General features: G+C 46.7%; 1 protein-coding gene across 3 annotated transcripts; it reads right to left on the reverse strand.

The window, feature by feature from the left end:
• Positions 1-224: 224 nt before the first annotated feature.
• Positions 225-26772, reverse strand: OTULINL (OTU deubiquitinase with linear linkage specificity like). Of its 3 annotated transcripts, none has more exons than XM_038583297.1 (8): positions 26688-26772; positions 8170-8329; positions 8049-8080; positions 7857-7948; positions 6949-7098; positions 4836-4964; positions 3657-3926; positions 225-1969 (listed from the first exon to the last, which is right to left on the reverse strand). In XM_038583297.1, the coding sequence occupies exons 1-8, from the start codon at positions 26761-26763 to the stop codon at positions 1796-1798; spliced, it is 1083 nt and encodes a 360-aa protein (XP_038439225.1). In that variant the 5' UTR covers positions 26764-26772; the 3' UTR covers positions 225-1795. The 3 variants fall into 3 exon arrangements, with proteins under 3 accessions (XP_038439225.1, XP_038439226.1, XP_038439224.1); XM_038583298.1 differs by lacking the exon at positions 26688-26772 and adding an exon at positions 25698-25997; XM_038583296.1 differs by lacking the exon at positions 26688-26772 and adding an exon at positions 8970-9671.
• Between the last annotated feature and the right edge of the window lie 343 nt (positions 26773-27115).

Here is a 27115-nt window from a genome sequence, read left to right on the forward strand (position 1 = left end):
TATTTTCTTTTTTTAAAGAATTTATTTATTTGACTGGGAGAGAGAGAGAGAGAGAACAAGCAGGGGAGTGAGTGGCAGGCAGAAGGAGAGGGAGAAGCAGGCTCAGGGAACCCAACGTGGGACTCGATCCCAGGGTCCCAGGATCATGACCTGAGCTGAAAGCAGACGCATCACCACTTAACCACCACCCAGGTTCCCCTGGATGTTATTTTCATAGACCATAGTATTTAACATCCCTTAATTTATTTATACTGTAGTGGAAACAGTATGAAAATGGGAGAAAACATTAGCATAAAAAATGTTATTAGTAAGTCACTCTTAGAACGGATTTGTACATTTGAAGTAGTATATCATTGGCCAAGATCCTTTAAAAGTTGTTTTGTATTTACTGAAACTCACAACAGACTAGCAAAGTACCTTCAAAATAAAGATTAACAAAATTAACTAGAAAAGTATTTCCAAAATAAAGATGACCAAAAATTATTAGCTTGAGTATATTAGTTATCAATTGTTGCTCTTACACATTATCAGAAATTTTGTGACTTAAACAACACAAATATATTATCTTACAGTTCTGTAGGTGAGAGATCTGACATGGGTTCCACTGGGCTAAAATCAAGGTGTTGGCAAGGCCACGTTTCTTTCTGGAGGAGGCTCTAGGGAAGATTCTTCTCTTGCCCTTTCTGGCTTTCAGAGGCAACCCCCATTCCTTAGGTCATGGCTCCTTCTTCCATCTTCAAAGCCAAGTGTTGTATCTCTCTCTGTTCTGTATTTCACATTTCCTTTGACTCTGACATTCTTCCAATTCCCTCTTCCCAGGACCCTTGGGATTATACTGGGCCCACTTGAAGAACCCAAAATAACCTATTTCCAGGTCAGATTAGTACCTTAATTCCACCTGCACCCTTATTCTTCTTTGCCCAACATATTCACGGATTCGGAAGATTAGGACATTGACATGGTGGGGTGTGGGGGCGGCATGATTCCACCTACCACACATTAAATACATGTGTCAATACACATTAAATACACCACAGTTTAATGTTTTGTATATAATAGTTCTATAACTGTCATCATTAAGTTACCTTAATCTACAGAATTAATCATTTTTATCCATATAAAACAGAGTGGACTGGCCAGATGCAACAGTAACAAAAAAATGTAAAGCAATATAAAACAAATTGTACAACATTACAAAGTAGTGATTATGAGTATGTATTCATATATGTAGCATTAAACTATACAATGTATACACATGTGCATATGTCTGTACACACACACACACACACACACACACACACATGATTTTTACAGTTAATCAAGTGGTTCTAGAAAATCAATACACCATAATGATTCCGGGGAAGGTAATGCTTCTGAAACAATGCCATGCTTATGAAGATCCAAAATCAACGATGAGGCTCCTAATGAGAATGTCAAGGTTAGGGACAAATTCTTTCCTGGTTAGTCCTTTTCCTCTTTTTCTCTCAAATTTTTTCCTGTACATTGTTGTACTGCCCAAATTTACCATACTTGTGCCCTTAAAGGCCTGCCACGTGTGAAATGACCAGAGCCCATATGAACAAAGTAAAACCATCAACTGGCAAATATATCAGTGAGGCTGGTTTTTCGCTGGAAAACACTGGAACACCTCTGGGTCCAGTGCACCTGCCATTCCAGAGAAGAAGGTCCTCATCCTTTCAATGGCCACAACACTAGCTTTAGTTTTCCAGCTGGACTTTACTTGAAAGTGTAACCACTGTCATTGGTGAGAGCTGGTGCCTAGCCCACACCAGACTTAAAAGACAGGAATGTGATAGTGGCGGTCATTCTCCGTCAGCAGGGAGATCTCTGGCCACTCCCTGGGTGCCAAGTCTGGGTAGCAGACCTCGAAGTCTCTGGAGTTAAACTTGAACAACCTGAACACTTTTATCTTTATTTCAAGGGAGTGTCCAAGAATAAACATATCGATCTGGAGAAGAGATAAAAAGAAGTCACAAACACACACTTCCAAATCCCTGTCCCCCACCAGAGGAGGAGGGAGTGTGTTCTCCTGCAGCTTATGGAGCATGTGTTTATTCACAGACCTACACATGAACCACTGAGCGGCCACAATCAGGAACAAATGCTCACTATGTGAAAGGCAGGGTAAGGGAGAGGAACATCTTTGTAGACTAGCCTGATAATATTACAAGAAAAAGCTGTTTGGAAAAACAAACAAACTAATAAAAAATAAAGGAGTGCTTGCAAAAATAAAAATCACACTGCTTTCCAACTAGTTTTTTAATCAACTTTTATAAAAATTATTGTGCATTGCCAAAGAGAGCAAAGCAAAACAAAATCTCTTTTCTATGGGGATAAAAAAAGTATTATCTGGATCTGAAAATTTTTTTAAAGATTTTATTCACTTATTTGAGAGAGAGAGAGCATGTGCACAAACAGAGGGAGGAGCAGAGGGAGAAGCAGACTCCATGCTGAGCGCAGAGCCACACGGGGCTCAATTTCACAACCCTCAAATCATGACCTGAGCTGAAATCAAGAGTCAGATACACTGAGCCACCCAGGCGCCCCTGGTTTTAAAATTCTTCAATAATTTATTTTAATGATTTTATTTATATATTCATGAGAAACAGAGAGAGAGACAGAGACACAGGCAGAGGGAGAAGCAGGCTCCCCACAGGAGCCTGATGTAGGACTCGATCCCAGGACCCCGGGATCACGACCTGAGCCAAAGGCAGATGCTCAACTGCTGAGCCACCCAGGTGCACCTCAATAATTTTTAAGTAAGAGTTCATTTATTGTTTTTAGTAATCTCTACACCCAATGTGTAGCATGAACTCATGACCCAAAGATCAAGATTGCACACTCTTTCAATTGAGCCAGCCACACACCCCTAAAAATTTTCAATAATTTCATTTAGGGGTGCCTGGGTGCCTCAGTTGGTGAAGTGTCTGCCTTAGGCTCAGGTCATGATCCCGGGGTCCTGGGGTGGAGCCCCGCTGCTAAGCAGGGAGCCTACTTCTCTGTCTCCCTCTGCTGTTCCCCTGCTCCTGTTCTCTTGCTCTCTCTGTTAAATAAATAAATACATAATCTTTAAAAAAATACTTTCTATTTATCTGCAATAAGTAACCAAATGATTTCCCAAACTTCATGTCATTTTCTAACTGGACTTTCTCTTGGTTAAACTCTGTTGCGGGAGAACCTGCCACCATCTAAGCAGCACAATAAAGGTTAGAAAGGGTTCCAGCACTGGTGCTCCCTGTTTGCGTGGCTGGAAGACACACAGCAAACAGCATGGAGCAGTGAAATCTATTCTTTTCCTCCTTTAATAAGGAGCAATAGTATCAACCCACTACCTTTAAAAAAAAAAAAAAAAGATTTATTTGACAGAGAGAGAGAGTACAAGCAGGGGGAGTGGCAGAGGGAGAAGCAGACTCCTCACTGGGCAGGAACCCGATGTGGGGCTCAATCTCAGGACCCTGGGATCATACCCTGAGTCAAAGGCAGATGCCTAACTGACCAAGCTACCCAGGCGCCCCCTCCCACTACCTCTTTGCAGTGGGTTTTATCACCACTGAAAGTAAACTCTAAGTGCCTGTGTTCAAGTACTGCCAGTATCGTCCTGAATCAAACACACAGGATTCTTCAGCCCCAATTACCTGCTCTAGTCCACATGTGTCGCCCACAGAATTCAGGTGGTTTATCATGAAGCTTAAAGGGTCAGAGGATGTTTCCCGGGAAAACAGGAGTTGAAAAAGATTGGGAATGACTTTGTTAGTCTTCATTTGTTCATAAACTTCAGTGACTTGATATAGCATGATAAACTTTAAAGCTTCATACAGTTTATATTCCAGAAGAGGATCAGAAAAAAGGATGTTGCACATACTTCCTCTCTTGTGATAATCTTTAATTCCATTAAATTCAGTCCACTAAAAATAGATATAAAAGTGAAATTTACAGGGTAAAGGCGAATTCCTTCCTACACCCATGGCACAATTCTTAAAGTACTTATAAAAATAAACCAAAGATTAATATAGGGGAACTTTTTAACTTTTCATTTTATATCTTTTTCACCTTGATTTTTTTAAATCACAAGTATATATTACCTTTACAATAACAAACTAGTTTAAATGAAATATTTTTTCAAAAAAGCACCACCAAGTAGGTAAAATATCAAGCAAGTTAGTTTCCTAAGACAGCTTAACATAGTTTGGTTACACAGAAGATATTCCAGAGACCATAGTACTAACTAGTATTCTTTACCACTCACCGGGTGCCAAGCAGAGATTAAAGCACTCCACATGTATTAACTCACTGAATCCTCACATAACTGTGCAGAGGACATGCCATTCATATATAAGTTTTACAGATCAGGAAACTACAGCACAGAAATGTTATGGTATTTACCAGGGTGGATTTATTTCAACAATTCAAAATCTGTGTTGATTAAAAGGCAGGACAAATTTAGTTCAAATCACAGCAAATGTGCTGTGCCCAAGCTATTCATAGGTCACATTCTAGAAGTGCATTTCTGAGTGCCCTCTCTGGACCCTGCACCCCATCTTTCAGAGGGAAATAGGTGAATGACTGTTAAGCTTTCCTGGCCAGCCCACAAAGCCCTCCTTAATTCATAACCGGTCTAATCATCATGTACGACATTGCTCATTCATTATTTGGAAGGTGAAAAGAACAGGAAAGCCAATCGTAAGTTCCTAGAAGAGGTGCTCCTGGCCACATGTCTCCTTATGTGGCATCGAGTGACATGCCTACCAGAGAAGAGTCGCTATATCTGTGGTGTGTGCTTTCATTCCTAGTCTTTTCTTCTCCCAAATGCTCACCTGTGTTTTCAATAAATCCACGCATTTACGCAATTTTCCAAACACATTGGAACCTGTATACTTCTCAGGACCAAAACTGTATTGCTGGATCCAATTACAACCTTGTGAAAAGAGCAGTTTTTCAGGAAGCTTGAAAAGGAAGTAGATTCCAACCATGATTAGTACCTCAACATTTGTGACACACGATTTAGAACACGTCACAGTGCATGATTTTATCTCACTTAGCAGTCTCCATTTAAAAACACTATAACAACAGTTGAATAAAAATATATAATTCCTTCTTTCAGATCTGTGGATTAAGTAATTTGGATTGTATTCTTAATTTACAGTTTTACAACTGGTAAAAACCCACATAAAGATTATGTCTATGAAAACCATCTTTCTGCATAAAACCCTTCCCAAAATGCCTAGGTATATACCTTTAGAAATTATTTTTACCTAGACCATACTAGAGTACCTTCGCATACCAGGGAGCATGTGGATTTTAGAATGAGGGGGTCCCAACCTCACTCTGACTCACTAGCTGAGAGACAGCTCAACCAGGGCAGATTATTTACCCTCTTAGCCTCACCCTCCACCATAAATCAAGAATAAGACTACCCACTTTACAGGACTCTTTTTGGGATTAAATAAGAGTACATAAGTACATATGTACATTTCAGAGTACATAAGACTCTGATCCAGTGAAGGGATCTAATTCATTTTCCTGCCCAGTTGAGCTTGGGGAGCGCAAAGACTTGGTCATATTCTGTATCCTCAGCAACTAGCAGCCGACCTAGCACACCATGCACAAGCACTTGCTAGATAAAATGAAGCTAATAAAAAACAAATATAATTTAAAAAATGGTAAGGAAATAGAGCACATATAGCTACATATATGTATATAGTTTATGTTTCTTTGTTCCTCTATCCTTAAATGTACATCCTAGATTAAACATCCTACATTCAAAATAAAAATTCATGTTGTTCATAAAGAACATTCTGCCTTAGGGGGAAAAAAAGAATATACTGCCTTACACTGTTAAAATGAAAAGAAAAAAAAAGAAGGCACAGACTGGGAAAACATATTGGCAAATAACATATCTGATAAATCATTGTACTCAGAATATATAAAGAACTTCCCGAGTTCAGTCAATAATAAAGTAAAAAGTAGAAATAATTTTTAAAAATGAATAGAAAACTTAAAAAATAAAAATTGACAAAAGACTTGAACAGATACTTCTCTAAGAAGATAATATAGATGGCAAATAAGTACACGGAAAGACAGTCATCCTTCCATACTAGGAAAATGCCAACTAAAAGCACAGTGATACCAACGTACATAGTGGCTAAAAAAAAAAATCCCAAATTAATCCTGGTTAGAATGTGGAACAACTGGAACTCTTACACATTCCTGGTGAAAATGCAAATTGGCAGAGCCACACTGGAAAATGGAACTTAGACCACATGACCCAAGAATCACTCCCAGGCATTTGTCTAAAAGGACAAAATCCTGTATGGGAATATTTATAAGAGCTTTGTTCATAGTCGTCAAAAACTGGAAATAATCCAGATGTCCTTCAAGTGACGAAGGGATAAACTGTGTCGTACTCATGTCAAGAATACCAGTCAACAATAAAAAGGAATGAACTACAAATTCACCGATCACAGATGAATGTCAATGCATTTTGCTAAGTGAAAGAAGTCAGATTCAAAAGGCTCCCTGCTGCATAGTTCCAGTTAAAGGATATTCTGGAAAAGGCAAAACTACTACAGGGACATAAGACCAATCAATGGTAGCCCCAGGCAAGGGGTGAGAAGGGTTGATTATAAAGGAATAAGGGGGAATGTCTGGAGCGCTCTTATGTGTTTGTTGAAACTGAATAATATGCATAGAGTAAAAAAGTGAATTTTAGTAGACCACCTTGCTTATGGACAACAGATGCCCTTCTTGAGAAAAGATGGCATTAAAAACCAACGAGACTAAGTATGATGGCCTCTCTGAGATGGACAGGGTACGGCCTTTGAAGTGTCCTTCAGTCTCAGGACACAGAGCTGCCCATGGAAGACCTGCCATGCGCACTGCAGTCCCTGTCAGTATGACATTCCCCCACGCTCCCGTGTGCGGACGTACCTTCACGATGTCCTTCTCTTTCATCCACGATGGAAAGGAGAGGCCTTGGCTGAATATCTGAAACAGCACTGACCTCAGAGCAGCATAATTATCTCTCTTTACTTGCCGGACACATTTAATGTGATGCCGCCAAAACAGCTCCTCACAAGCCTGTCCGCACAAAAGAAAAAGTTGGTTTTCGACTCCTCTGGATAAGAGAATAAACAAAATGAATTCATCATATTGTCAGTGAGGCATTACTCCCAAATAAAGTGGGCAACAGAAATGAAAACAATTCTAAATTATGAATGTAGACCACATATCATTTTAAAGTGACTTTTGTGTGGACTAAGTCCACATCCTGCTCTTTCTGTTGATAAACTCCTGGAAGCCCAGGGCCAGGAAATGTCATTCTGGGGAGATGATGGCTACAACTTGACCACGGTGGAAAAGGAAAAAACCCATATACATTAAGAACATGCTAAAAAGTACCTGAAACTTTCTTGCTGCTGACAAGGTTAGAGCACACTGCTGGGAATATATACCAAGACTGGTCCAACAGGCAATTCAAAAAATCCTCAAAATCTTTTACAACCAGGTGCCTAATCCCTCCAAGGACAGAAGTCTCCCCTGCATGTGGAGATGGGCCATAGGCCTGGCAGGGGAAGCTGAAAAGAGTGCCACCCTCAGATTTCCTGAAATTACAGCCTAAATATTTTATGTCCTCATCCAAGTCCTCAAAGGCTCTAGTTGACAGCCTGAAGCCACTGTGTGGCAGCTGCTTGGCTCTATCATTAGAGCCACGATTGTTTCTTGTGTAACATCTGGTGCTAGTTGATCTTTGGGCTTCATAAAGCAAAATGGAACGTTTGTTTCCTGACCTTACACACATATTCTGCATCGTCCGTGACCTAGACCCACAGACACACCTTCCGCATCATCTTGGCACGTGGCGTCTCTCCTTTCCACTCTCTCACACAGAAACTCAGTAGGTCGACCTCCGCCTCCACACTGAGGTTCCCTGGACCAAATCAAATATATAAGGTAGTTAATCTTCCCTTTCCTCACCCTTCTCGAACCCTCTCTGCACTTTAGAAATAGGAAAACATGAAAATATTTACTTTTGAATTTTCTCTGCAGATATCCAATCCACCTAAAAGATAAAGGGAACAACGGTATCAAAAATCTACTTTGAACAGCAAGGGCTTATTTGTTAAACGGGAAGATGATATGACTACCCACCATTTCAGCCAGTGCCCTAAATCATAATGCATCCTCCTGAAGTAGCAGAGGGCAGGCACCAGAAATGAAGCTGCCAGCATCACTGACCCCTTTGCTATTCTCCACACGGTCCCTAAAGCTTGGCTGGTGACTAGCATCCAGGAGTAAACTTGGTCACTTCCTACAAAAAATAATTAATAATTAAAAAAAAAAGGCACATCACAATTACACAAGTCTGTTTTGTTTAAACGGGAAAAAATATATTGGCTAATTTTACCTGCAAAATGTCTACCACTTATTACATAAAGGTTTTTTTTTAATGAATATTTTATTTATTTATTCATGAGAGACACCGAGAGAGAGGCAGAGACATAGGCAGAGGGAAAAGCAGGCTCCCCGCAGGGAGCCCAATGTGGGGACTTGATCTCAGGACTCCTGGATCATAACCTGAGCCGAAGGCAGGCGCTCAACCACTGAGCCACCCAGGTGTCCCGATTATATAAACAATTTTTAAAGCATTCAAAAATTCAACCTGAAAAGTAAAACAATACCTGGTTCTCCTATAATCAGTGTTCTATGTAGGAATATCTTTGTTCCACAGAATTTACAAGAAATAACCATAAAGAATATCGATTTCAGAATCCTTCGAACCAAAACCTGCCTCTCCTACTGCCCTGGCTGCGTGACTGCAGGAAACCTAACTTCTCTAACTCTGAATTGTCTTGGCTGCACTATTGGGGAAAATACTGACTCACCGGGGCAAGATGGGATGAAATTATTTAAGAACCAACACAGTGTGTCTGTGCACTGTGCTGCATTACCTGTTGAATCCAAGAATGGTTCCAGGAATTCTGCTGGACACCAGGGGACCCCCATGATACCACGACCATATGGTTCTGCCCACTTGTATATTCTTAAATCATTATGAAACATAACAGATGGCATCATCTTCACACATAATGTGTGACTCAAATGGTGGGCTGGACATCATTTTCAGGAAGTGGACCCCTTAGAACAGCAGTGAAGTGGGGACAGATGTGCGGCTTATGATATTCGCTTCCATTCCTGATTTGACCAGAGAGAGTGAATGAGCCTAGAGAGGTCAACTGTGTACTTACAATATTTTCCCATGTGCAGCTGATTCCCAATTGTATTATGCTTGAGCATGTATAATGCTGAAGTATAAATGAGGAACGCAACTTCTGAACAGTGGCCAAACCTCCCAGGTTCATTGTGAAATAGTTCCCTCCCTGGCACAAGGTTTAGTAAAATTCCAGTAATTAACTATAGTAAAAGTCTCAGCAATTCAGGATCTACAATTTTAGTTTGTTTTTTTTTTTTTAAGTGAGTTCTACACCTAATATGGGGCTTGAACTCATGACCCTGAGATCACATGTTCCACCGACTGAGCCAGCCAGATGCCCCAATTTTAGCATTTTTGATCATATAGATATTTGATATACATTTAAACTCTCACAAGGAAAGAATTTACCAGCAAATTAAGAAATAAAGTCACCAAAACAGAAATAAAGTTACTAGTAAATAAGAAGAGACATACTTAAACTACTTAAAAGGACATTTTCAAAAACAGGTACTATCTGTCTAGAATAATTCATTAGCTGTTCATTATATATTTACTACTGCCTAGATATTTAGTGCAACTTTTTGAGTTGTTTTAAAATGTAAAGCTATACTGCCTTTACATCTGTAATTTAGATTTTTATTAGTTCAAGTGATTTTCTGACTGTAAAAATTCTGACAGATGCAAATACTGTTAGTAAAGCCTTAAACTCAGGAAGAACTAGAATTTTGTCTAGGTGATACATAACTTCTTTTAATGTATTTATAAACATTTTCTAGAAAAGTAGAATATTATACATGATTTTACAGTTTATCTCTTCAAAGTAGACATCTTTTCACATCACTATATATAGATCTACATTTTTCTTTTTAAAGAATGCATAATATTTCTTTCTTTTTAATGATTTTATTTATTCATGAGAGACGCACAGAGAGAGGCAGAGACACAGGCAGAAGGAGAAGCAGGCTCCCCACGGGGATCCCAATACGGGACTTGATCCTGGGACCCCGGGGGGTCACGCCCTGAGCTGGAGGCAGAGGCTCAACCACTGAGCCCACCAGGCGTCCCAAGAATGCATAATATTTCAGTATAAAGACAGACCATCATATATGGTTTATTTTCCATTTTTCACTCTTACAAACATTGCTGAGACAGACATTATCCTCCAACGGTCCTTGTGGACTCACAGTAGCTTTTAGGATAATTTCAAGAAGAGAAGTCTCTGGGTCAAGGTGTGTGTACATTTTTAGTTTTGACAGATATTGCCAAAGTGCCTTCCAAACCAAAACATCAGTTAACACCCTCATCACATGTGTGAATGCCTGCACTTCCCTCAATCCCAGTCCTGTTGTGATTTCACTGTCTGCATTTCTGTAGGAACACATTCACATTGCTTCTTCTTCTAGGAAGAGCCTTCTAGAGCATCTGCCTCCCACTACTGGTGCTCATCTTTGTGCAGACTTGGAGGGCTTGAAGTCACTGAGGCGGGGTCTGGCTGCTGCCTCCTCCACAGGGCATGCTGCTCTCGTTTGTCACAGACTCTAACCAACCGCTGGCATCCTTTGAGTTACTGTCAGGGCCTTTACTTGATTTGAGAGCCCCTAAACTGGAGCTTTCTCCTGAGCTTGAGCCTCTCTGGTAGCTGCCCAGGGCCTCCACGGGATCCAATACAGATTATAGCTCTTCTGACTCCTACACACACACACACACACACACACACACACACACACACACACACCACTTTCCTGGCCTCCTGCCCTCATCCTGAAACTACACCCCGCCTCCAACCCAAGACAGCGAGATACAATCAACTTAACAGAAAAACAAACAAACATGTGAGGGCTCAGTAAGCCTTTCCCACACAAACCTAGAATACAAGCTTGAGTTCCTGGCGTCCCTCTACCTAACTGGCATGGTTTTTGGTCAAGTGACTTAAACCAAGAAGGGCCAGGGAGCATAATCATGGGGGCTGGTGTGGGTGCCAGGGAGCAGGTGGGGCGGAAACCCTGAAGTCCCATGTGAGTGGCTGCAGCTTATAGGCAATACTGATGTGTTCATACAATGTATGACAATATTATGAGGAGCAGGGCTTCCTCATCTAAGGAGGGGAAGGGCAATGTTTTAGTAGGAGAATATATGGCTTCACAGGTAATTAAAATAGCTATAGTCTGAGTTTTGCTATATGCCAGAGCCATCGTATGTGCTTTGCAAGAATTCCCACCCCGTTCCTAAAGATGCTATCCCATCCTGTTCCCCTCCCAGCCCTGCTCATGCCCCAGGGGCTTCACCTCCCTAAGCTTCCATGTCAGCCTGGGGTAGAAACAGGCGCGACAGGGCCTGACCCCCAGGGAGTCCTGCATGCCACTAGCCCTTGCTGTCCTTCCTGCAGCGTGAGGAGCACCGTGGCCTCTGGAGCTGTTGGGAGCATCCCTGTAAATGCTTCGGAGGCATGCTGAGGGCCACAGGGCAGACCCCGAGTCCCCAGTCCATGCTCATCATTTGATTGTGATTACTCCAACCACCCTTATTTTGCAGATGAGGAAGCTGCAAGGGAGAGAGAAAGACTGAATACATAAGCCATAAAGCTGGGATTCAAAGGCAGGGCAGCGTGGCCATCCCTGGGCCATCCAGCCGCTGGCTGACACATCACCATCCATCTTCAAAGTAGCTTTGCTATAGCAAGTGGAATTGAGACCCTCTAAAATGATCATGAAAAGCCACATCCTCCCGCCCCCGACGTGTGTCAGTCAGTAACTGGATTACAACTCCCAAGCCACAGCCATGGACAAGAGCACCGCAAATGAGGTGCCTCTCGAATACTGTTGCCATCACAACTTTGATGACCTCAAGAGGCAAATCTCACTTCCCCAAATACAGTGGAGGGGGAAAAGTTGCTCATGTCAGGCCCTTCACTAGGGTGCCTCCACCCAGCACCCAGCAGGGAGAATTCAGCAGGGATATCCCAACCCCCAGCCTCCCCTCCCCTGCTCCAGAGGACCCGGGCTTGGGTGATGCTTACCTTGACAGCCTAGAAAGAGACCTACCCACCCCCACCCCGGGAATGGGTCGTTGAACATAGTCCAAAGAGGGCTGAGGGCTAGACACAAAATGCAGGAGGGGGCAGGTTCTGGCAATGAAGCATCTCTGGGAAGTGAGACCTCAAGGAGGGCAGAGAGCAGAGGCTCCGTCACAATCATGGCTTTGGTCCTCTTTCACGGTCATCAAGAGACACAGAAGGAAATGTTGTTTTAGTACTTTTGGAATGGACCACTTGGGTGGTGGCTGAAAAGAGGCCACCGTGCCCTGTGGTCTTATTGGAAAGTGCACTAACGGGGTCTCCCGGGCCGCCTGGGTCAGCAGGACCACGTGGGGGAGACCCAGCGCACAGAGCCAGCCACAATACCCCAAGGAATGGCACCAGGGCCTCCCGCAGTCAACACGGCGGCTGTGGGACAACAAGGCCTCCCCTGCCACCACTCAGCCTACATGTGGCAGGTGAGACCACGTCTAGAACCAAAAACAAAACATAACAGAGAGCCACCTTTTTGTGGTATAATTCTACTTAGAATTTTTCCATTCCCTAAAATGTACCAGAGCTGAAGTAATTCAAATATTCAAACAGGAAACCAAAAAGAAAAAAAACCCTGAAAATAAAACCAAAAGACACTGAAGGGCCGGAAACTGATCTGATGGCAGTTCTACCGGGGGGGTGGGGGTGGGGGTTGGGGGGAGTGGCGGGGGCTCCTGAGGGAAACTCTGCAGGGGCTCCCTGGCCCCCAAAACTCCCGGTGGTGTCCCCAGCCCAGACAGCCCATCCTTTCCCACCTCCGCTCCTCCCAATCTGCTCATGGGACAGCGGCCCCGGCCCCTTCTCCCCACACAGAGCATCAGGCTGCTGACGCTCCTGAAGCCCATCGGGGTGAGCCAGGGGGCCAGGGCGGGGAGCTGGGCCTGGCCCCAGACCCGGAAAGGCGACTGAATCCAGATGTCCAAGAGCAGCAGGATAGAAGAAACACACACATTAACATCATCTTGTTAAAGAACTTTAAGACCAAAGATACGGATTTAATGTCCGGACTACAACCGCTCTCCCCGCTACTTCAGCAGCCTGGTCTGGCCCACTGGCAGGAGCTGGGACACTCCTAAACAGACGGATCTGGAAGCCAAGGGGCCGGTGGGAAGGCCCCCGCACCGCACACTCCCCAGGACAAGGGGGTCCAAGGGCCAGAGAGGCTGTGACAAAGTGAGGCACAGGCATTTCACAGGTGTTGGTAAGCTTTCCATACTTCTGAGCTGAGTGCAGGAACACTGCCCCCTTTTGAAAACGTGAACGTGGCTTTCAGGTTTTCCTAATCAAGGGCAGGAAGTGCTGCAGGGAGGGAGGTGCCCAAATCTTACAGGGGACACAGGAGGGCCTCTGGGAAGGCCTCCCTTGCACCCGCCGGGCCCTCCTCACTGATACTTCTTCCCCCACCCTGGCCTGACAGGCAGTGAACTGACAAGACAAATGCTCTGTCCTCAAGGAGCTCGTGCTCCAGTGGAACGATGCCCTCCTGTCAGCAATGGCTGCTGGTTGGCTCGGGCACAGCCTGCACTCCCTGGGATCAGCACACCCTGGCTTCGGGGGTCTCTCTGCAGGGACGCGGACTAACACAAGGCCCAGGGCGCCTGGGTGGCTCACTAGGTTAAGCATCTCCTCCAGCCCAGGGCATGATCCCGGGGTGCTGGGATCGAGTCCCACGTCGGGCTCCCTGCATGGAGCCTGCTGCTCCCTCTGCCTCTGTCTCTGCCTCTCCCTGTGTGTCTCTCATGAATAAATAAATAAAATCTTAAAACAATAAAAATAATAAAAAATAAATGAATAAAATCTTAAAAAACAAAAAAGTAAAACAGAAGGTCCTCTGAGCCGGATGCCCACGTAGCAGACAGACTTCCATCTCCCTGGAGGTCAGCTCTCACAGGTCAGTTCTGAGAACCCAGAGGCTCAAGAACAAAGCAAAGTAATATACATTAGCCTAAACTAAACAAAACACTGGTATGCAACCAGAATGATAAACGTGTAGAACAAATCCTATGAGGCCAGCAAGGTTTCTAAGTCATGGGGAGCATCCAGGAGAGTACTAGAGAATTTTTAAAAATCTGCACAGCAGTGTGAAGGACTGGATTTAAATGGCCTTGGTTCCTGAAAATTCATAGGTTAGCTGTGTATTTTCATATCACTTATGGAGGAAATATTCTGGGAAAAAGTCCTCTTAACCAATCTTTGAACTGTAAGGTTCAAAGTCTTTTACATTTCAGTTCTCCTCAATTAAGAAATGACAGCCTTCCACTTAGTAAAGTACTATAAGCAAAAAGTGCAAGATCAGTATCCCTGAGGAAGAGAGCCACCAAGTGAAGGGTTTTTATTTTGAAAGTCATGACCAGTAACACATCCAGCTGTAGCCCTGTTGTGCAACCCACTTGGGCTGCTAGCACAGCCCCACGGGACCCGGCATATGGTACGCAAGGCTCCTGTTCGATGGACTGTCCGGGAGGACGGCAGGAAACTGCTCCTTGCCAAATGCTGACAGGAGTGTGCATGTGTGCACACGTGTGTACGTGCGTAATAATGTCATAGCTCAGAGGTTTTGTTTTGTTTTTTGTTTTTTTTTCCACTGGGGACAAGTTGAGGGGTGTAACTGCAACCCTTCACTTTAAAAGATAAGTTTAATTTTCTAATCGTGTGTAGGGGATTTTGAAACCTTCAAACTCTAAAAACACAACAGCTGCCCGTGGGATAGGGGTTGGAAGGTGTTCTCTGGGGAACCCCAGCACTCCAGACCACCTTATCCACCAACTTGGGAAATGAGCTCAACTGCCATATTCCAGCTGCAGGACCTCAGACAAGGCACTTAGCTTCAAGGATCCAAAACATCTCCCCACCTGAGAAGACCATCAGTGATAACAGAGGGTCAGAATGACGTTAAACACAAGTCATGGATGGGTACCGCCGAGGCCTTCTGCAAATGGGATGCGCCGCCTGAGCCTGTGCTACAACCTCCCCTCCACCTCTGGGGGTGGGGATGCCCTCCCATTGGTGGCAGACCATTTCCTTTTCTGGAATAGTTCTCTTTATTGACCAAAGTCTATCACTATTCTAGGAATATAGATTAAGCTCCTCCTGTGGGCTGGGCACTGGGCCAAGAGCTGATGGTACAATTGTGAACACGAGGCTGGCCTGTCCTCCTGGGTCTGGGGTGCCACCAAGACAAAGCTCCAAAGAAACACGGTTCCCCAGCAGAGGCAACATAGGTACCTGACCTAGCAGGGCCTGAGGCCTGAGGCGGAGTGGAGACCCCGGGGGGTTCACAAGGAGGAACAAGGGTAGAGCAGCAGGGCCTTAAGATCCTGTTGGAGAAGCTGATATGACATGAAGATCCGGGAAAGCTCCTGAGCAAGAGGCCACTGTGGTCAGATCTGTAACCACAGCCGGGAAGGTTATCGCTTGGAGTCACAAGGAACACACCGCATTGCTCTTCTACATGACAACCTCAAGTCTTTCACAGAATCTCAGGAGGTTGTGGGGGAAGGACCTGGAGTTACCCTTGTTCTCCAGGGGCTGAGTTCAACAGCCCCGCATAGAGCGAAATCCACCCCCAGGTGTTCCCTCTGCCCTCCACCCCCCCAACTGGTGCTCCCTCTGCCCTCCACCTCCACCTGGTGCTCCCTCTGCACTCCACCCACTCCCACCCGGTGCTCCCTCTGCTGCTCCCTCTGCACTCCACCTTCTCCTGGTGCTCCTTCTGCACTCCACCCCCTCTCGGTGCTCCCTCTGCCTTCCACCCCCTCCCAGTGCTCCCTCTGCACTCCACCCCCCGACCTGGTGCTCCCTCTGCACTCCACTCCCACCCAGTGCTCCCTCTGCAATCCAGCCAAGCTTCAGGTTAGTTAGACATACTCATGACTGTGTTCTCCCACTGGCCTGAAAAGACCTCTCAGGGGAAAGCTGAATCTTAATTCACTGTGGACCTGGTCATGTGATGGGCTGTCGCCTCACACTCTTCACGTCTGAAGTGAAGACGCTGGAGCCCAGAGAATGTGAGTAGAAGTCTGAACTTGAACGACATGTTCTAACTGAAGGTCAGTGCCCTCTGAATTAACCTCAAACCTGCCTTCCTGGAGCAATTCTCTTCCAAGAATTCAAAACAATCAACAAGCCTGGACATAAGGCAGGATCATTTGCACTGTGCCGGCTTCTGCTCTACGTTAAACATCCTCAACTAGTCCTCATACGACACAGTCTGGGGTGTGTGGTGGGGGTCTCTTCATCATCCAGGTCACTCCCCTCTGAACCCATTCCATACTTACAGTGAGGCCACAAGACAGAACACAACGTCCTGAGTGTGACCTACCCAGGAGACAACATAAAACCCTGACCATTCCTTCATTCTAGCTCAGGGGTGAGAAAGTTTTCTGTATAGGGTCAAAGAGTATTTAAGAGTAAGGCTTGCCAGGCATCTGGCCTCTGTCCCAAGTACTCAAATGAGCCCTGACAATTAGAGTAACTATTAGACAGTAAACAGCAGGGCTGTGTTCCAAGAAAACTTATTTACAAACACTGAAGTCCAAATTTCATATAAGTTTCACATGTTAGGAAATTGAATTTATGTTTTTTTTCCAACCATTAAAAAATGTCAAAACCATTCCTAGGTCACAGGCCATCAAAAAACTGAGTGGCACCAGATTCGGTCCAGGGACAGTGCTTTGCCAAACCCTGTTCTAGATGATTCACTCAAAGGATACATATGCAGCCTAAGACTATATTAGTTAGTATTGTACAGCCCAGAAAGAAAAAGCCATCAACTCACAATTAGGCTGCCATCAACTTAAAGGCCTTTAGACCTGTTGCTGGAGGAAGTCTCCCTAACCTCTGAAGGGAGAGACAGGGGATGGGCACCTTCATCCCACCCTTCTCAGATTTCCAGCAGGAAGGCTTTCCTGGAGACCTAGCTCTCGCCCTGGGCCCAGCCCTCTCTCACTTGACTCCTTCCCGAGGGAAAGCGCCTGGTCTGAGGGTAGGTTTGGGGAACCCCTTCAGGTTGGCCCCTCCTCCTTTGCTGGCAGAGAGGTGCCCTTGGGCCTGACCTTTAGGAGTAAGCTGAGCTCAGGGCATTGCTCAGCAACCCCATCTGGCCACACAAGTAGGACGTGTGGGTTTTATTATTGAGTTGACATTTTAAGTCTCTGACTGTGGGGCGCCTGGGTGGTGCCGTCGGTTGAGTATCCAACTCTGGATTTCAGCTCCGGTCACCATCTCAGGACTGTGAGATGGAGCCCTGCATTGGGGCTCTGTGCTGGGCGTAGTATCTGCTGGAGATTCTCTCCCTCTCCCTCTGCCCCTCCTGCTCATGTTCTCTCTCACTCTCTTTCTTTCAAATAAATAAATAAAGTCTCTGACTCCTGTGGCTACCTTTCAGTTCATTCTGAACATGGGAAGGGAAGCAAGGGGTCACCATGCATGCAGGCTCTGTGCTTTCCACCTAGGAGTTGACTGAAGTCCCCGCTAACCTTCATGTTCCTGGACCTGGTTCACTGCCTCAAACTGCCAGGGTTTGGTGGCACACTCTTAAGTCTTAGACCTTTAAAGATTAAGCCTGTCTTCCACCTCTAATGCAAATCACTTACAAAATGTGACTGAGAAAGAACAAAGAGTACACTCAGATGAACCGTTCTTCATTTTTGCCCTGGGGTGATTTTTCCATTAATCAGACACATTTGGGCTCTGTCACTAATGGTTATCTTTCTAATTGGCTTCCCTTCCCCAAACCTTTTTCCACCCTGTAGCCAGTGATGTTTTTTGTTTGGTTGTTTTGGGGTTTTGTTGCTTTTTTGCATTCAATGGGTATGTCAACTCCTATTTAAAAATATTTCTGGTTTTTCTTATTATTATTATTTCTGGTTTTCTTACCTGTAGGAAAGACATGAATCCCAGCAGCCAGTGAAGTGAGCTGGAAAGGCCTCTAAACAAGGTGTGAGAGAGGTAATGATACATCATTAACTGTCTCCCTATCCTAGCCAGAAGCTACAGGGAGCCGGTTCTTCTGGAACCAGGAACCAGACGCATCATACAACCCACAAGCTCTAGGAACCAACTAACTAGGAAGTCGAGATGGGCCCACCCCTGATGGCACCAAGTGGAGCATCCCTATCCTTCTGAGCCTTCCTCCTCATTCCGTTCACCAACCCAAGCACCTTTCCGTGGTCTTTCAGGTCTCCCCAGGAAAAGAAACCAGTGGCATCAAAACAAACTCCTCAAACACTGCAGACACTATACTGGAGGTCTCAGGGCCAGCAATATCACTACCACCCAGGGCTCTTAGAAATGTAGATCCCCGGGCCATGGAAGCAGCATCTGTGTTCTGCAAGATCCCCAGCGATCCGCTCGCATGCCCACGCCTGAGGGCCACCAGGATGGAGCCCTTGCCCTGGGTCCACCTGCACATTTTCTGATTTCCTGGGCTGGGGCTCCATCTTTTGTTAAGTTCCCAGGTGACTGCAATGTACTGGCAGCACTGAGAAATGCCACCATGGAGTACGGGCTTCCTCGATCCTGGGCTGTTTTGCTATCTCAAATAATATACTATCACATGCCAATGAATTTTCTAAAATTCCTCTTAGAACAATTCATGCCAGGCAGTCTCACTGGTCATGCGATCCAACCACAAAGAGTGTGGCTGGTGTTTGTACCAACAGGAGGGGCAACTTTGACTAGCCAGTTGTGGCTGAGAGCAATGCCCATCTAATGAGGGATTTGGCTGAAATTAATATTTAAGGAACCCAAGTATTCCTGCAGCCTCCAGCAAGGGTGACCAATAAATCCTGGCCCGCCTGGGACTCTCCCAGTTTTAGCACTCAAAGTTCCATGTCCCAGGACAATCTCGTGTCAGGCAAGTCGATGGTGGTCACCCTCCTTGCAGGGCCCCATGAGGCCTGACCCTGATTCTTTCCCCTTCTCTCCCAGCTGCCTCTTGCTCAAGAGGGCTGGCCGGCAGTTCCTCCCTGAGCGCTGCTCCTGCCTCCTGCCTCCTTTCGCCTGTGCTCTTTCTTCTGCCTGCAACACCCTCCACCCTACTCATTCTCCAGCTGTCAGCTCCTATGTCACTTCCTGGGGCAAAGCCTCTGACCCATTCCCACCCCAGGGCTTGCTCAAGCCCCTGTTACTCGTTACTCCCTCAGTACACAGAGTCCCTTCCCCTTGAGGCACTTAGCACGGTTTACACAACTGTGCCTGTGTTTGATCAGGGTCTGTCTGTCTCCCTATTTAGGTAAACGTCTTAAGGACTGGGATTGTGTCTGTTTTCTCTCTGCTTTCTTAGTGCCTAGGCACGGGATAGATGGTTAATAAATATTTGTTGAAGAAGTAAAATGAATCCATGTAATCAGGATCCAATCCATGGGGTTCCATGGCAGACACTGGCAGCTTCCCTCATATCCGTTCTCTCTCATTCCATAGAAATGGACTCCTGACTTGTAGCTGGATACATGGCTAACTTGAATAAAGGCTATGTTCCATCCCCCCAGGTCCTGGGTGTTGCTGTGTGAGTGAATTCTAAGAAGCATTATATACAATCTCCAGAAGTTCTGTTAAGAGAGATGTATTCCCTGTCCTTCTTCCTCCCTCCTAGCTAGAATGTAAGTGTGGCAACTGATGTTTGACAGACAGACTGGACCATGAAGGAGCTACTCATGGAAGCCATACACAGTGGAGATGAAGTGGGAAGAGTCCATCCCAGTCCCAGAGAGCTACCTCTGAGCTCTGACATGAGGGAAATAAACTTGATTCACTTATTTGGGGTTGCTCCGTTATTACATCATACGTAATCTTAACAGCCTCTGTCTTGGTGCTCCCTTCTAACTTGGGATACGTATGTCAGAGACAGGGAGCCACCAGTGTTTTCTCTTCCCTTACACTCATGTAAATACAAAGGAGGAAATGAGAATGTGAAGTGGTCGCCCTAGTGGGATGGCTTCAAGGTAGAGAAATGTGCCAGCACCAGGGAATCAGGAACCCACAGTCTGGTCCTAGAGAGCTGAGCGACTCTGGACCTCAGCTTCCTATGAACAAACATGAGACCAGGCCCCTTCATCCACCAAAGGCCTCTTTATGTTCATTTGTTTCAGAGTTGTGTTGGAGGGGGAGTCACACTGGGGCACTGAGGCACAGAATTTTAAGTAGTTGTGAAACAACTGAAGTTCAACTACACTTAAAACATTACGCAAAACTTGCACCACAGGAAAGATGCTCTGAACACATACAGAAGTTACATGAGACCATCACGAATGCCAGCAACTACTCCAATCCTCCAAAGTAAGTACATGCCTGAGTCTACAGATCTATCCCAGCAGGGCTTTCCTGGAGGAGACCAGTTTCTAAAATCAGCAAGAATTTTTTTTTTTTTTTTTTTTAATTTAGGAGGAGCCTGGGAAGGAGGGAGAAGGAGAATTGTAACTTTGGAGGTTACAGGCTCCACATTTTAAACAAATCAATCGATGAGGCATAAATAGGAGAATACATTGGAATATTAAAACATGAAGAACAAGATAGCACCAGTCACCAAGCACTGGCTGTACAAGTCCCATATCATAACAGTCATTGAGCTTAACAAAAGTGAGTTTAGTAAATATTTAAAAACCAAAGACACTGTGGATAAAATTGATCTCATAAACTCTCTTTTGGTTCAAATGATTTTTCTCTCTAATTCAGATTGCAGGGGAAGGAATTGATCTGCCCAAGTCTTAATACCGATTCAGGCGCTAAACCGAGGGACCCAGCGTTTATAATTCCATTGGCTACAACTGCTTTTCAAGGTAAGTGGACAACTTCGTCCTTAGCTAGAACTCCAAGTTCATTTTTAAAATGCCAAGTAACATGCCAAAGAGCTGAACCATCTGCTGGCATCAGTGCCATCCTGCCCTTTATATCTAGATGGTGAGTGATTGTATGCAGCCCACGCCAGTGCTGGCTTCCCACCTCTTCCATTTCCCTTTCCTGTCAGCTGACCTGGTTCCTCCAAGGCATTTCAATCTGTCCTAATGACCTGGGACACATGACTTGGAGACACAAAGCCCTCAGTTTTCCTGTCACTGTAGACCTCGCGGGAAAGGTGAGGTCTTCCCGTCACAAGTCCACAAATATGCCCACGATGTACCATGCAAGAAGGAATTTATTCACTTCTCCTGAATTTGGGGGACTGAAGGCTCTGGCAACTCTCTGCCCTGGCTTAGGGGAGAGACACAAGCTGTTCAAAGACTACTACCTGAAGAGCTCCCACCCCGAGCAACCCCCCCACCCCAATCCATGAGGCCTGCACCCCCTGTGGCTAGCTGTCCCCAGCCCCGAGAGAGCAGGGAGCTGGACAGGAACACGAGAGGCCAGTATGCCCCTCTCTCTCTCTCTCTTTTATAAAAGGCTTTTATTTATTTATTTGAGAGAAAGAGAGAGAGGAGAAAGCACAAGCAATGGGGTAGGGGTGAGGAAGAGAGACAAGAGGACTCCCCACTGAGCAGGGAGCCCAATGCAGGGGGTTGGGGGCTCGATCCCAGCACCCCAGGGTCACGACCTGAGCCAAAAGCAGAGGCTCAACCACTGAGCCACCCAGGCGCCCCTGCTTCTCTTTTTTCCACGGTTAACCCTTGATGTTGAATGAGATCCCACTTCTCTAAATTGAAGGGGAGGGAGTCTCTTGAGAAACTAACTTCCAACTACATTACTTTTCCCTCTGCTAGAAGACTAACCCTAATGTTCATAAAAGCCAATTACAGAGCAAGCAGAGAGAGAGCTAATACAGTATTTTAAATCACTATATAGCTACCATCCAACAATCCCACAGACTCAAAGTCATTGATACATGGTTGAATCAACAATAAAACCTATGAAATTCTTAATTCAGAGATTCACGGCATGGCATTTTATGTGCGAGAGTTTCTGAGATTTTTGTTTATTACTTGAGAATCCCAGCAATGGAACTAAGAGACAATAGTCCTTAGTCTCCTGGAAATGCACATAAGCATTTTATCATCCTCTTATTTTAAACATGATGCCACCTGCCTCTTCTGGCTCCAATTAAATGAGAAAGTCATAAAATGGGGTATGACCAGAACAAAAGATTACTGGCGAAACCAGTGCATAAACAAAAAGTTTTCTCTGTCGATTCATTGTGAAATAACATTTACTTGTCTTCCACTAAGTTAATTACAAATCAATAAATGTGTATGAAACCTCCATTCTGAGAGCAGGTTTTTTTTTAGATAACTGAACATTTACCAGGGGATTCAAGTGGACAAGAGGCAAAGGTCAAATACTCAGGCGCTATCACTCACTCACTCCTCTCCAGAAGACACAGGGGCTTTCATAGCTACAAAAAAGCAACCACGTATATTGGAAATTTTGGCTCAATCCTGATCATTTTTTCATAATCTCACTTCTTCTGTACCCCAGACCTGTGAGTTATGTGGAGCAACACTAGGGTATTAAAATGATAACCCAACTTTAACTGAGAAGAGCTGAAACGGAGGGAGGGAACCAGGAGACTAGAGTGCTCTCAATTATAACCCTGAACCGTGTTTCAGGAGACAAAAGAGGTGGATGATGAAGAGTCAGTTTTAGGTGGAGCCATGCTGCAGAGTTTGAATCCTGGCCACCACTTACTAGCTTGAAACTCTGAGCAAAATCCATAACCACTCGGAGCATCAGCGTGGTGGTTGTAAAGAGGACATAAGACTCTCCATGGGCAGTCTCCGTGGCCAACACCACGAGAAGAACCCAAATGCCCAGTTTCCGTCGCAAGGACAACAGTGGTGCTACAGGCCCAGGAGACAGCACCCACCCGCTCCAGGAAGCCAGGTGAAAGGTCATTTTCGAGTTCATAACTATGTCAATCAAGGATTTCTACTTGGCCAAAGCACCTGGTACCAACATTTACATTTCGTTTGGCATCGAATCTATCTCACAGAAACGTAAAAGTATCAAAGTGGGCCAAACAGGCTGGCAAAAAATACCAGCTATGGACCACTTGGTTTTAAACATTGTGTTGTGCTTTTAATTGAAGCGTTTGGGTTTTGCTTGTTTTTGTTCCTAAGCTCTCAAACTATCTTTTAAAGCTGGAAAATACTTCTCTTTAAGGTTACAACCAACACACAAAGAACCTCAGCTACTCACTCCTCTCCTCTTTGGGATGCATTGACCACTGCCAGCACCCCTCTCACCCATTGATCAGTTCCTTGAGGGCAGAGTCTCTGAAGGCACTGGTTCTAGAATGAGATCACAATTCATAGCACCCCTTTGCAGTCTGTGTTGAGGAGGAAATGTATGAGTCCCCACAATCCCCATCACTCTTCTTGCCATGGACCAGCTGCCTGGTTCTTAGCTGTCCTGATTTGCCCACTCTCCCTTTAAACACAGAAGTGCTCACCAGGTAAACTCACCTGTCAACCCATACCAAGTGTGGTACCTAGGATTGCCCAAGGGAATGGGGCAAAGACTGCATTGGGTGGACCAGAAACATCTGCTCTGTACATAAAGTCACCCTTGAACAGCTTTGGAATAATGTATTCCATAATATTGAGGAACACATCTTTTAATTAGTAAAAAAGTCTACATGGAAAGTGGGAAATCTTGCACAAGTTGTATGTGACTTGTTATCAACAAAATAGAGATAAAAATAACAATGAACTCATGATGAGTGCTTACTGTGGGCCAGGTATAGTTCTAAGCCCTTTCTATGGAATAGACAACAGAAAATTTAAAAAATACCGGGCAGGGCAACCCTGGTGGCGCAGCGGTTTGATGCCGCCTGCAGCCTGGGGTGTGATCCTGGAGACCCGGGATCGAGTCCCACATCGGGCTCCCTGCATGGAGCCTGCTTCTCCCTCTCCCTCTGCCTGTGTCTCTGCCTCTCTCTCTGTGTCTATGAATAAATAAATAAAATCTTAAAAAAAAAAAATAAATAAAAATAAAAATAAAATACTGGCCATTACCATTATTTCTAAACTTTCTGTTTAGCATTAGGCTCTTTTCCAAACAAAACTTTACTCAGACCAGGGGGATCCCTGGGTGGCTCAGCAGTTTAGCGCCTGCCTTCAGCATAGGGCATGATCCTGGAGTCCTGGGATCAAGTCCCACATCGGGCTCCCTGCATGGAGCCTGCTTCTCCCTCTGTCTCTGTCTCTCTCATGAATGAATTAAAAACAAACAAACAAACAAACAAACAAAAAAAACTTTACTCAGAACAGTATGTAAAACAAGGAAGGCAAGGGGGTAAAAACAACACAAAACAAACAAACAAACAAAAAAAGCAGAGATGCTTTATATATAGTGGGAGGGAGGGGATGTGGCTGATGGGTCCCCCAGTCCACACTGGGCATTCCTGCCACCCCAGGCTAGCCCCTAGGGATAGCAACCCTGGCATCTTGGAGTTCCCCAGGGCATGGCTACAAACTTGCAGTCTTTTTGGTGAAGAAGCACAGCAGTCTGAACTAATCATAACAGTTAATGACTTAGAGGCTTGGCCAGAGGCAAAACAGGCCAAGAAAAATATGGGGCACACATGCCCTCCTCAAATGCCTGACTGCCAAAGGTATGTTGGGGATTTTGAGCTGCTCCTCTGGTGGGTGAGTCTTCCCGCTTCCTCTTTCTTCCCCAGTCTTGGGGCCTTGGAGCATTGCACCAAAGATCTTGGGTGCCACTTCCCTGCCTAATATTGCAATTCTGGCAGTCTTTCCCCTAATACTGTGCACAGATGTTTAGGTCATGATTCTCAATATCCAAACACTTAAAAAGAGTAGAAATGGATACCAGAAAATTCTTTCCATCCCTACCTGTTCTGTGGGCTGCTGTCCATTTGGTTTTTATTGTCAAGTGTGACTTGTTAGCACTTGCTATTTCCTCAGAAGTGAATCTTGCTTGGTCTCTCTTATCAAAAGAGGCATGGGTAAAAATAATTTGCTCCCACCCTAGTTTTGGCAAATGCTTTAAAACCTTTTCCCCCGAAACACTACCTGTAAAGAAGGGAAACTATGCTAAGTCCTCAGAGGTTACAGGTTATGTTTAAAAAAAAACAAAACAAAAACCAAAGTTTTCCATAACGTGATCCTTGAATCACATGTTTCCAGTGCTGCACACCAAGTGTGGTCCCCATAGGCTGGAGCTGAGGAAAGAATTCTCTCTGGGCTCACCCGTGTTGGCACACTTTGACTTAACGCATTGGAAAGAAAAATTCCTGGCCATTACATTAAGCTCCACCCTTCTGCCTCCCAACCACTTTCTGCTGCTGAGCCCCACCTCCACTTCCAGGTGGCTTTCCCTCCCCAAATAAGGCCAGGAGAGGAAAGAAAATCACATCATAGAAAGTTCAAATGAATACACCCAGACGAAATATTTAGCTAAGTCTATCATCATTCAAGGTGCAGAAAGGTTGAAAAATGAGTTCACCTTCCAAAGTTTTGAGGTCAATCATAGAATTCGAGGCTGGGAGGGGCCTTACAGATCAGATCCCCAAGGTCCTTATCCATGAGGATAGTGGCCGCGGCTTCCAGGCGCCCAGTGCTGGGCAGGGCGAGGTCTAGAACTCGCGTCCTGACTCCCAGAGCCGCCCTGTTTCCACCACACCCAACAGCTCAGGTGTGAAGCAAGAGTTCCTGCCGGGACCGAGAACCCCAATCAATAAGCAGCCCTGGCCCCTGCCAACTTCCCATAACCGCGGCAGGACCTTGGGCCCCAACTCTGCGTGTGAGCAGGCCCGCCGCCCGCACTCCGCAGCAGGCCCCTCCGCGGGGCGGGCACGTGCTCCACGCTGGGGAGCCGCTTCCTTCTCCTGCCCGGGGCCTGCGGCGGCGCGCGGGAGCCGGGGAGGGACGCGGGCGCCCGCCACGGCCACGGCCACGGCCACGGCCACGGCCACCGCCACCGCCACGGCCCTCGAGCGCCGCCGCCCCGCTCCCCGCTCCCCGCTGACGTCTTCGCTCAAAAGTCCGTTTTCTCGGCCGGTCGGCAGGTCCTGCCCGCTGCGGAGGCGAGGGCCACCTCCTCCGCCAGCGAGCGCGAGACGCGTCAGCTGCCCCGCGCCCCGCGCCCCGCCGACCGCAGCCCGGGCCCCACGAGGGCCGCCTCGGCCCCTCGGCCCTCGGCCCTCGGCCCTCGGCGGCAGGCCCGCCCCAGCGGCTGCCTCGTCCCCGCGCGCCCCGCCGCAGCGCGGCTCCCTGCCCGGGAAGCAGCCCCGACCCAAGCAGCTCTGCCCCGACCGCACGGCTCCTATTCGGAGGCGACGCGACGCGAGGCGAGGCGAGGCGAGGCGGGGCGGGGCGACACCCCCCAACCCGCACACCCCGGCCCGCGGGCCGCGCCGACTCCCGGGCGGAGGACAGCCCGCCCCGCCCCGCCCCGCCCCGGCCCGGCCCGCCCCGCCCCCGGCCCGGGGCCCACCTGCGGCGGGGCCGCGAGGACCCTCTCGCTCCCGCGCCCGCGCCCGCGCCCGCGGGGGGCTTCTCCGCGCCGCCATGCAGGCCGCGCGCTGCGGACGGGCGCGGAGCCTCCCCGTCGGTCAGTCAGACACCGCGGCCGCCCGCCGGCGCCAGGAACCGCTTCCCCACGGCGGGGAGGCTCGGGAGGCGGGGAGCGGACGCCACGGGCCGCGCGGCGACCCCGGAGACCGCCGACTGACGCGCCGGGCAGCCAATGGGAGGCCGCGACGGGGAGGGGCGGGGCCGGGGGCGGGGCCTCGCGGGGCGGGGCCGGGTGGGGGCGGGGCGGGGCGGGGCCGGGGCGGGCGGGGCCTCGCCGGGCGGGGCCGGGGTCCGCAGGCTTCCGCGCGCTCTGCGGGGCGGGGGGCGGGGGCCGGGCTGCTGAGCTCC

This window comes from Canis lupus, chromosome 34, assembly GCF_011100685.1.
Source record: "Canis lupus familiaris isolate Mischka breed German Shepherd chromosome 34, alternate assembly UU_Cfam_GSD_1.0, whole genome shotgun sequence".
In the NCBI taxonomy this organism is placed as follows: Eukaryota; Metazoa; Chordata; class Mammalia; order Carnivora; family Canidae; genus Canis; species Canis lupus.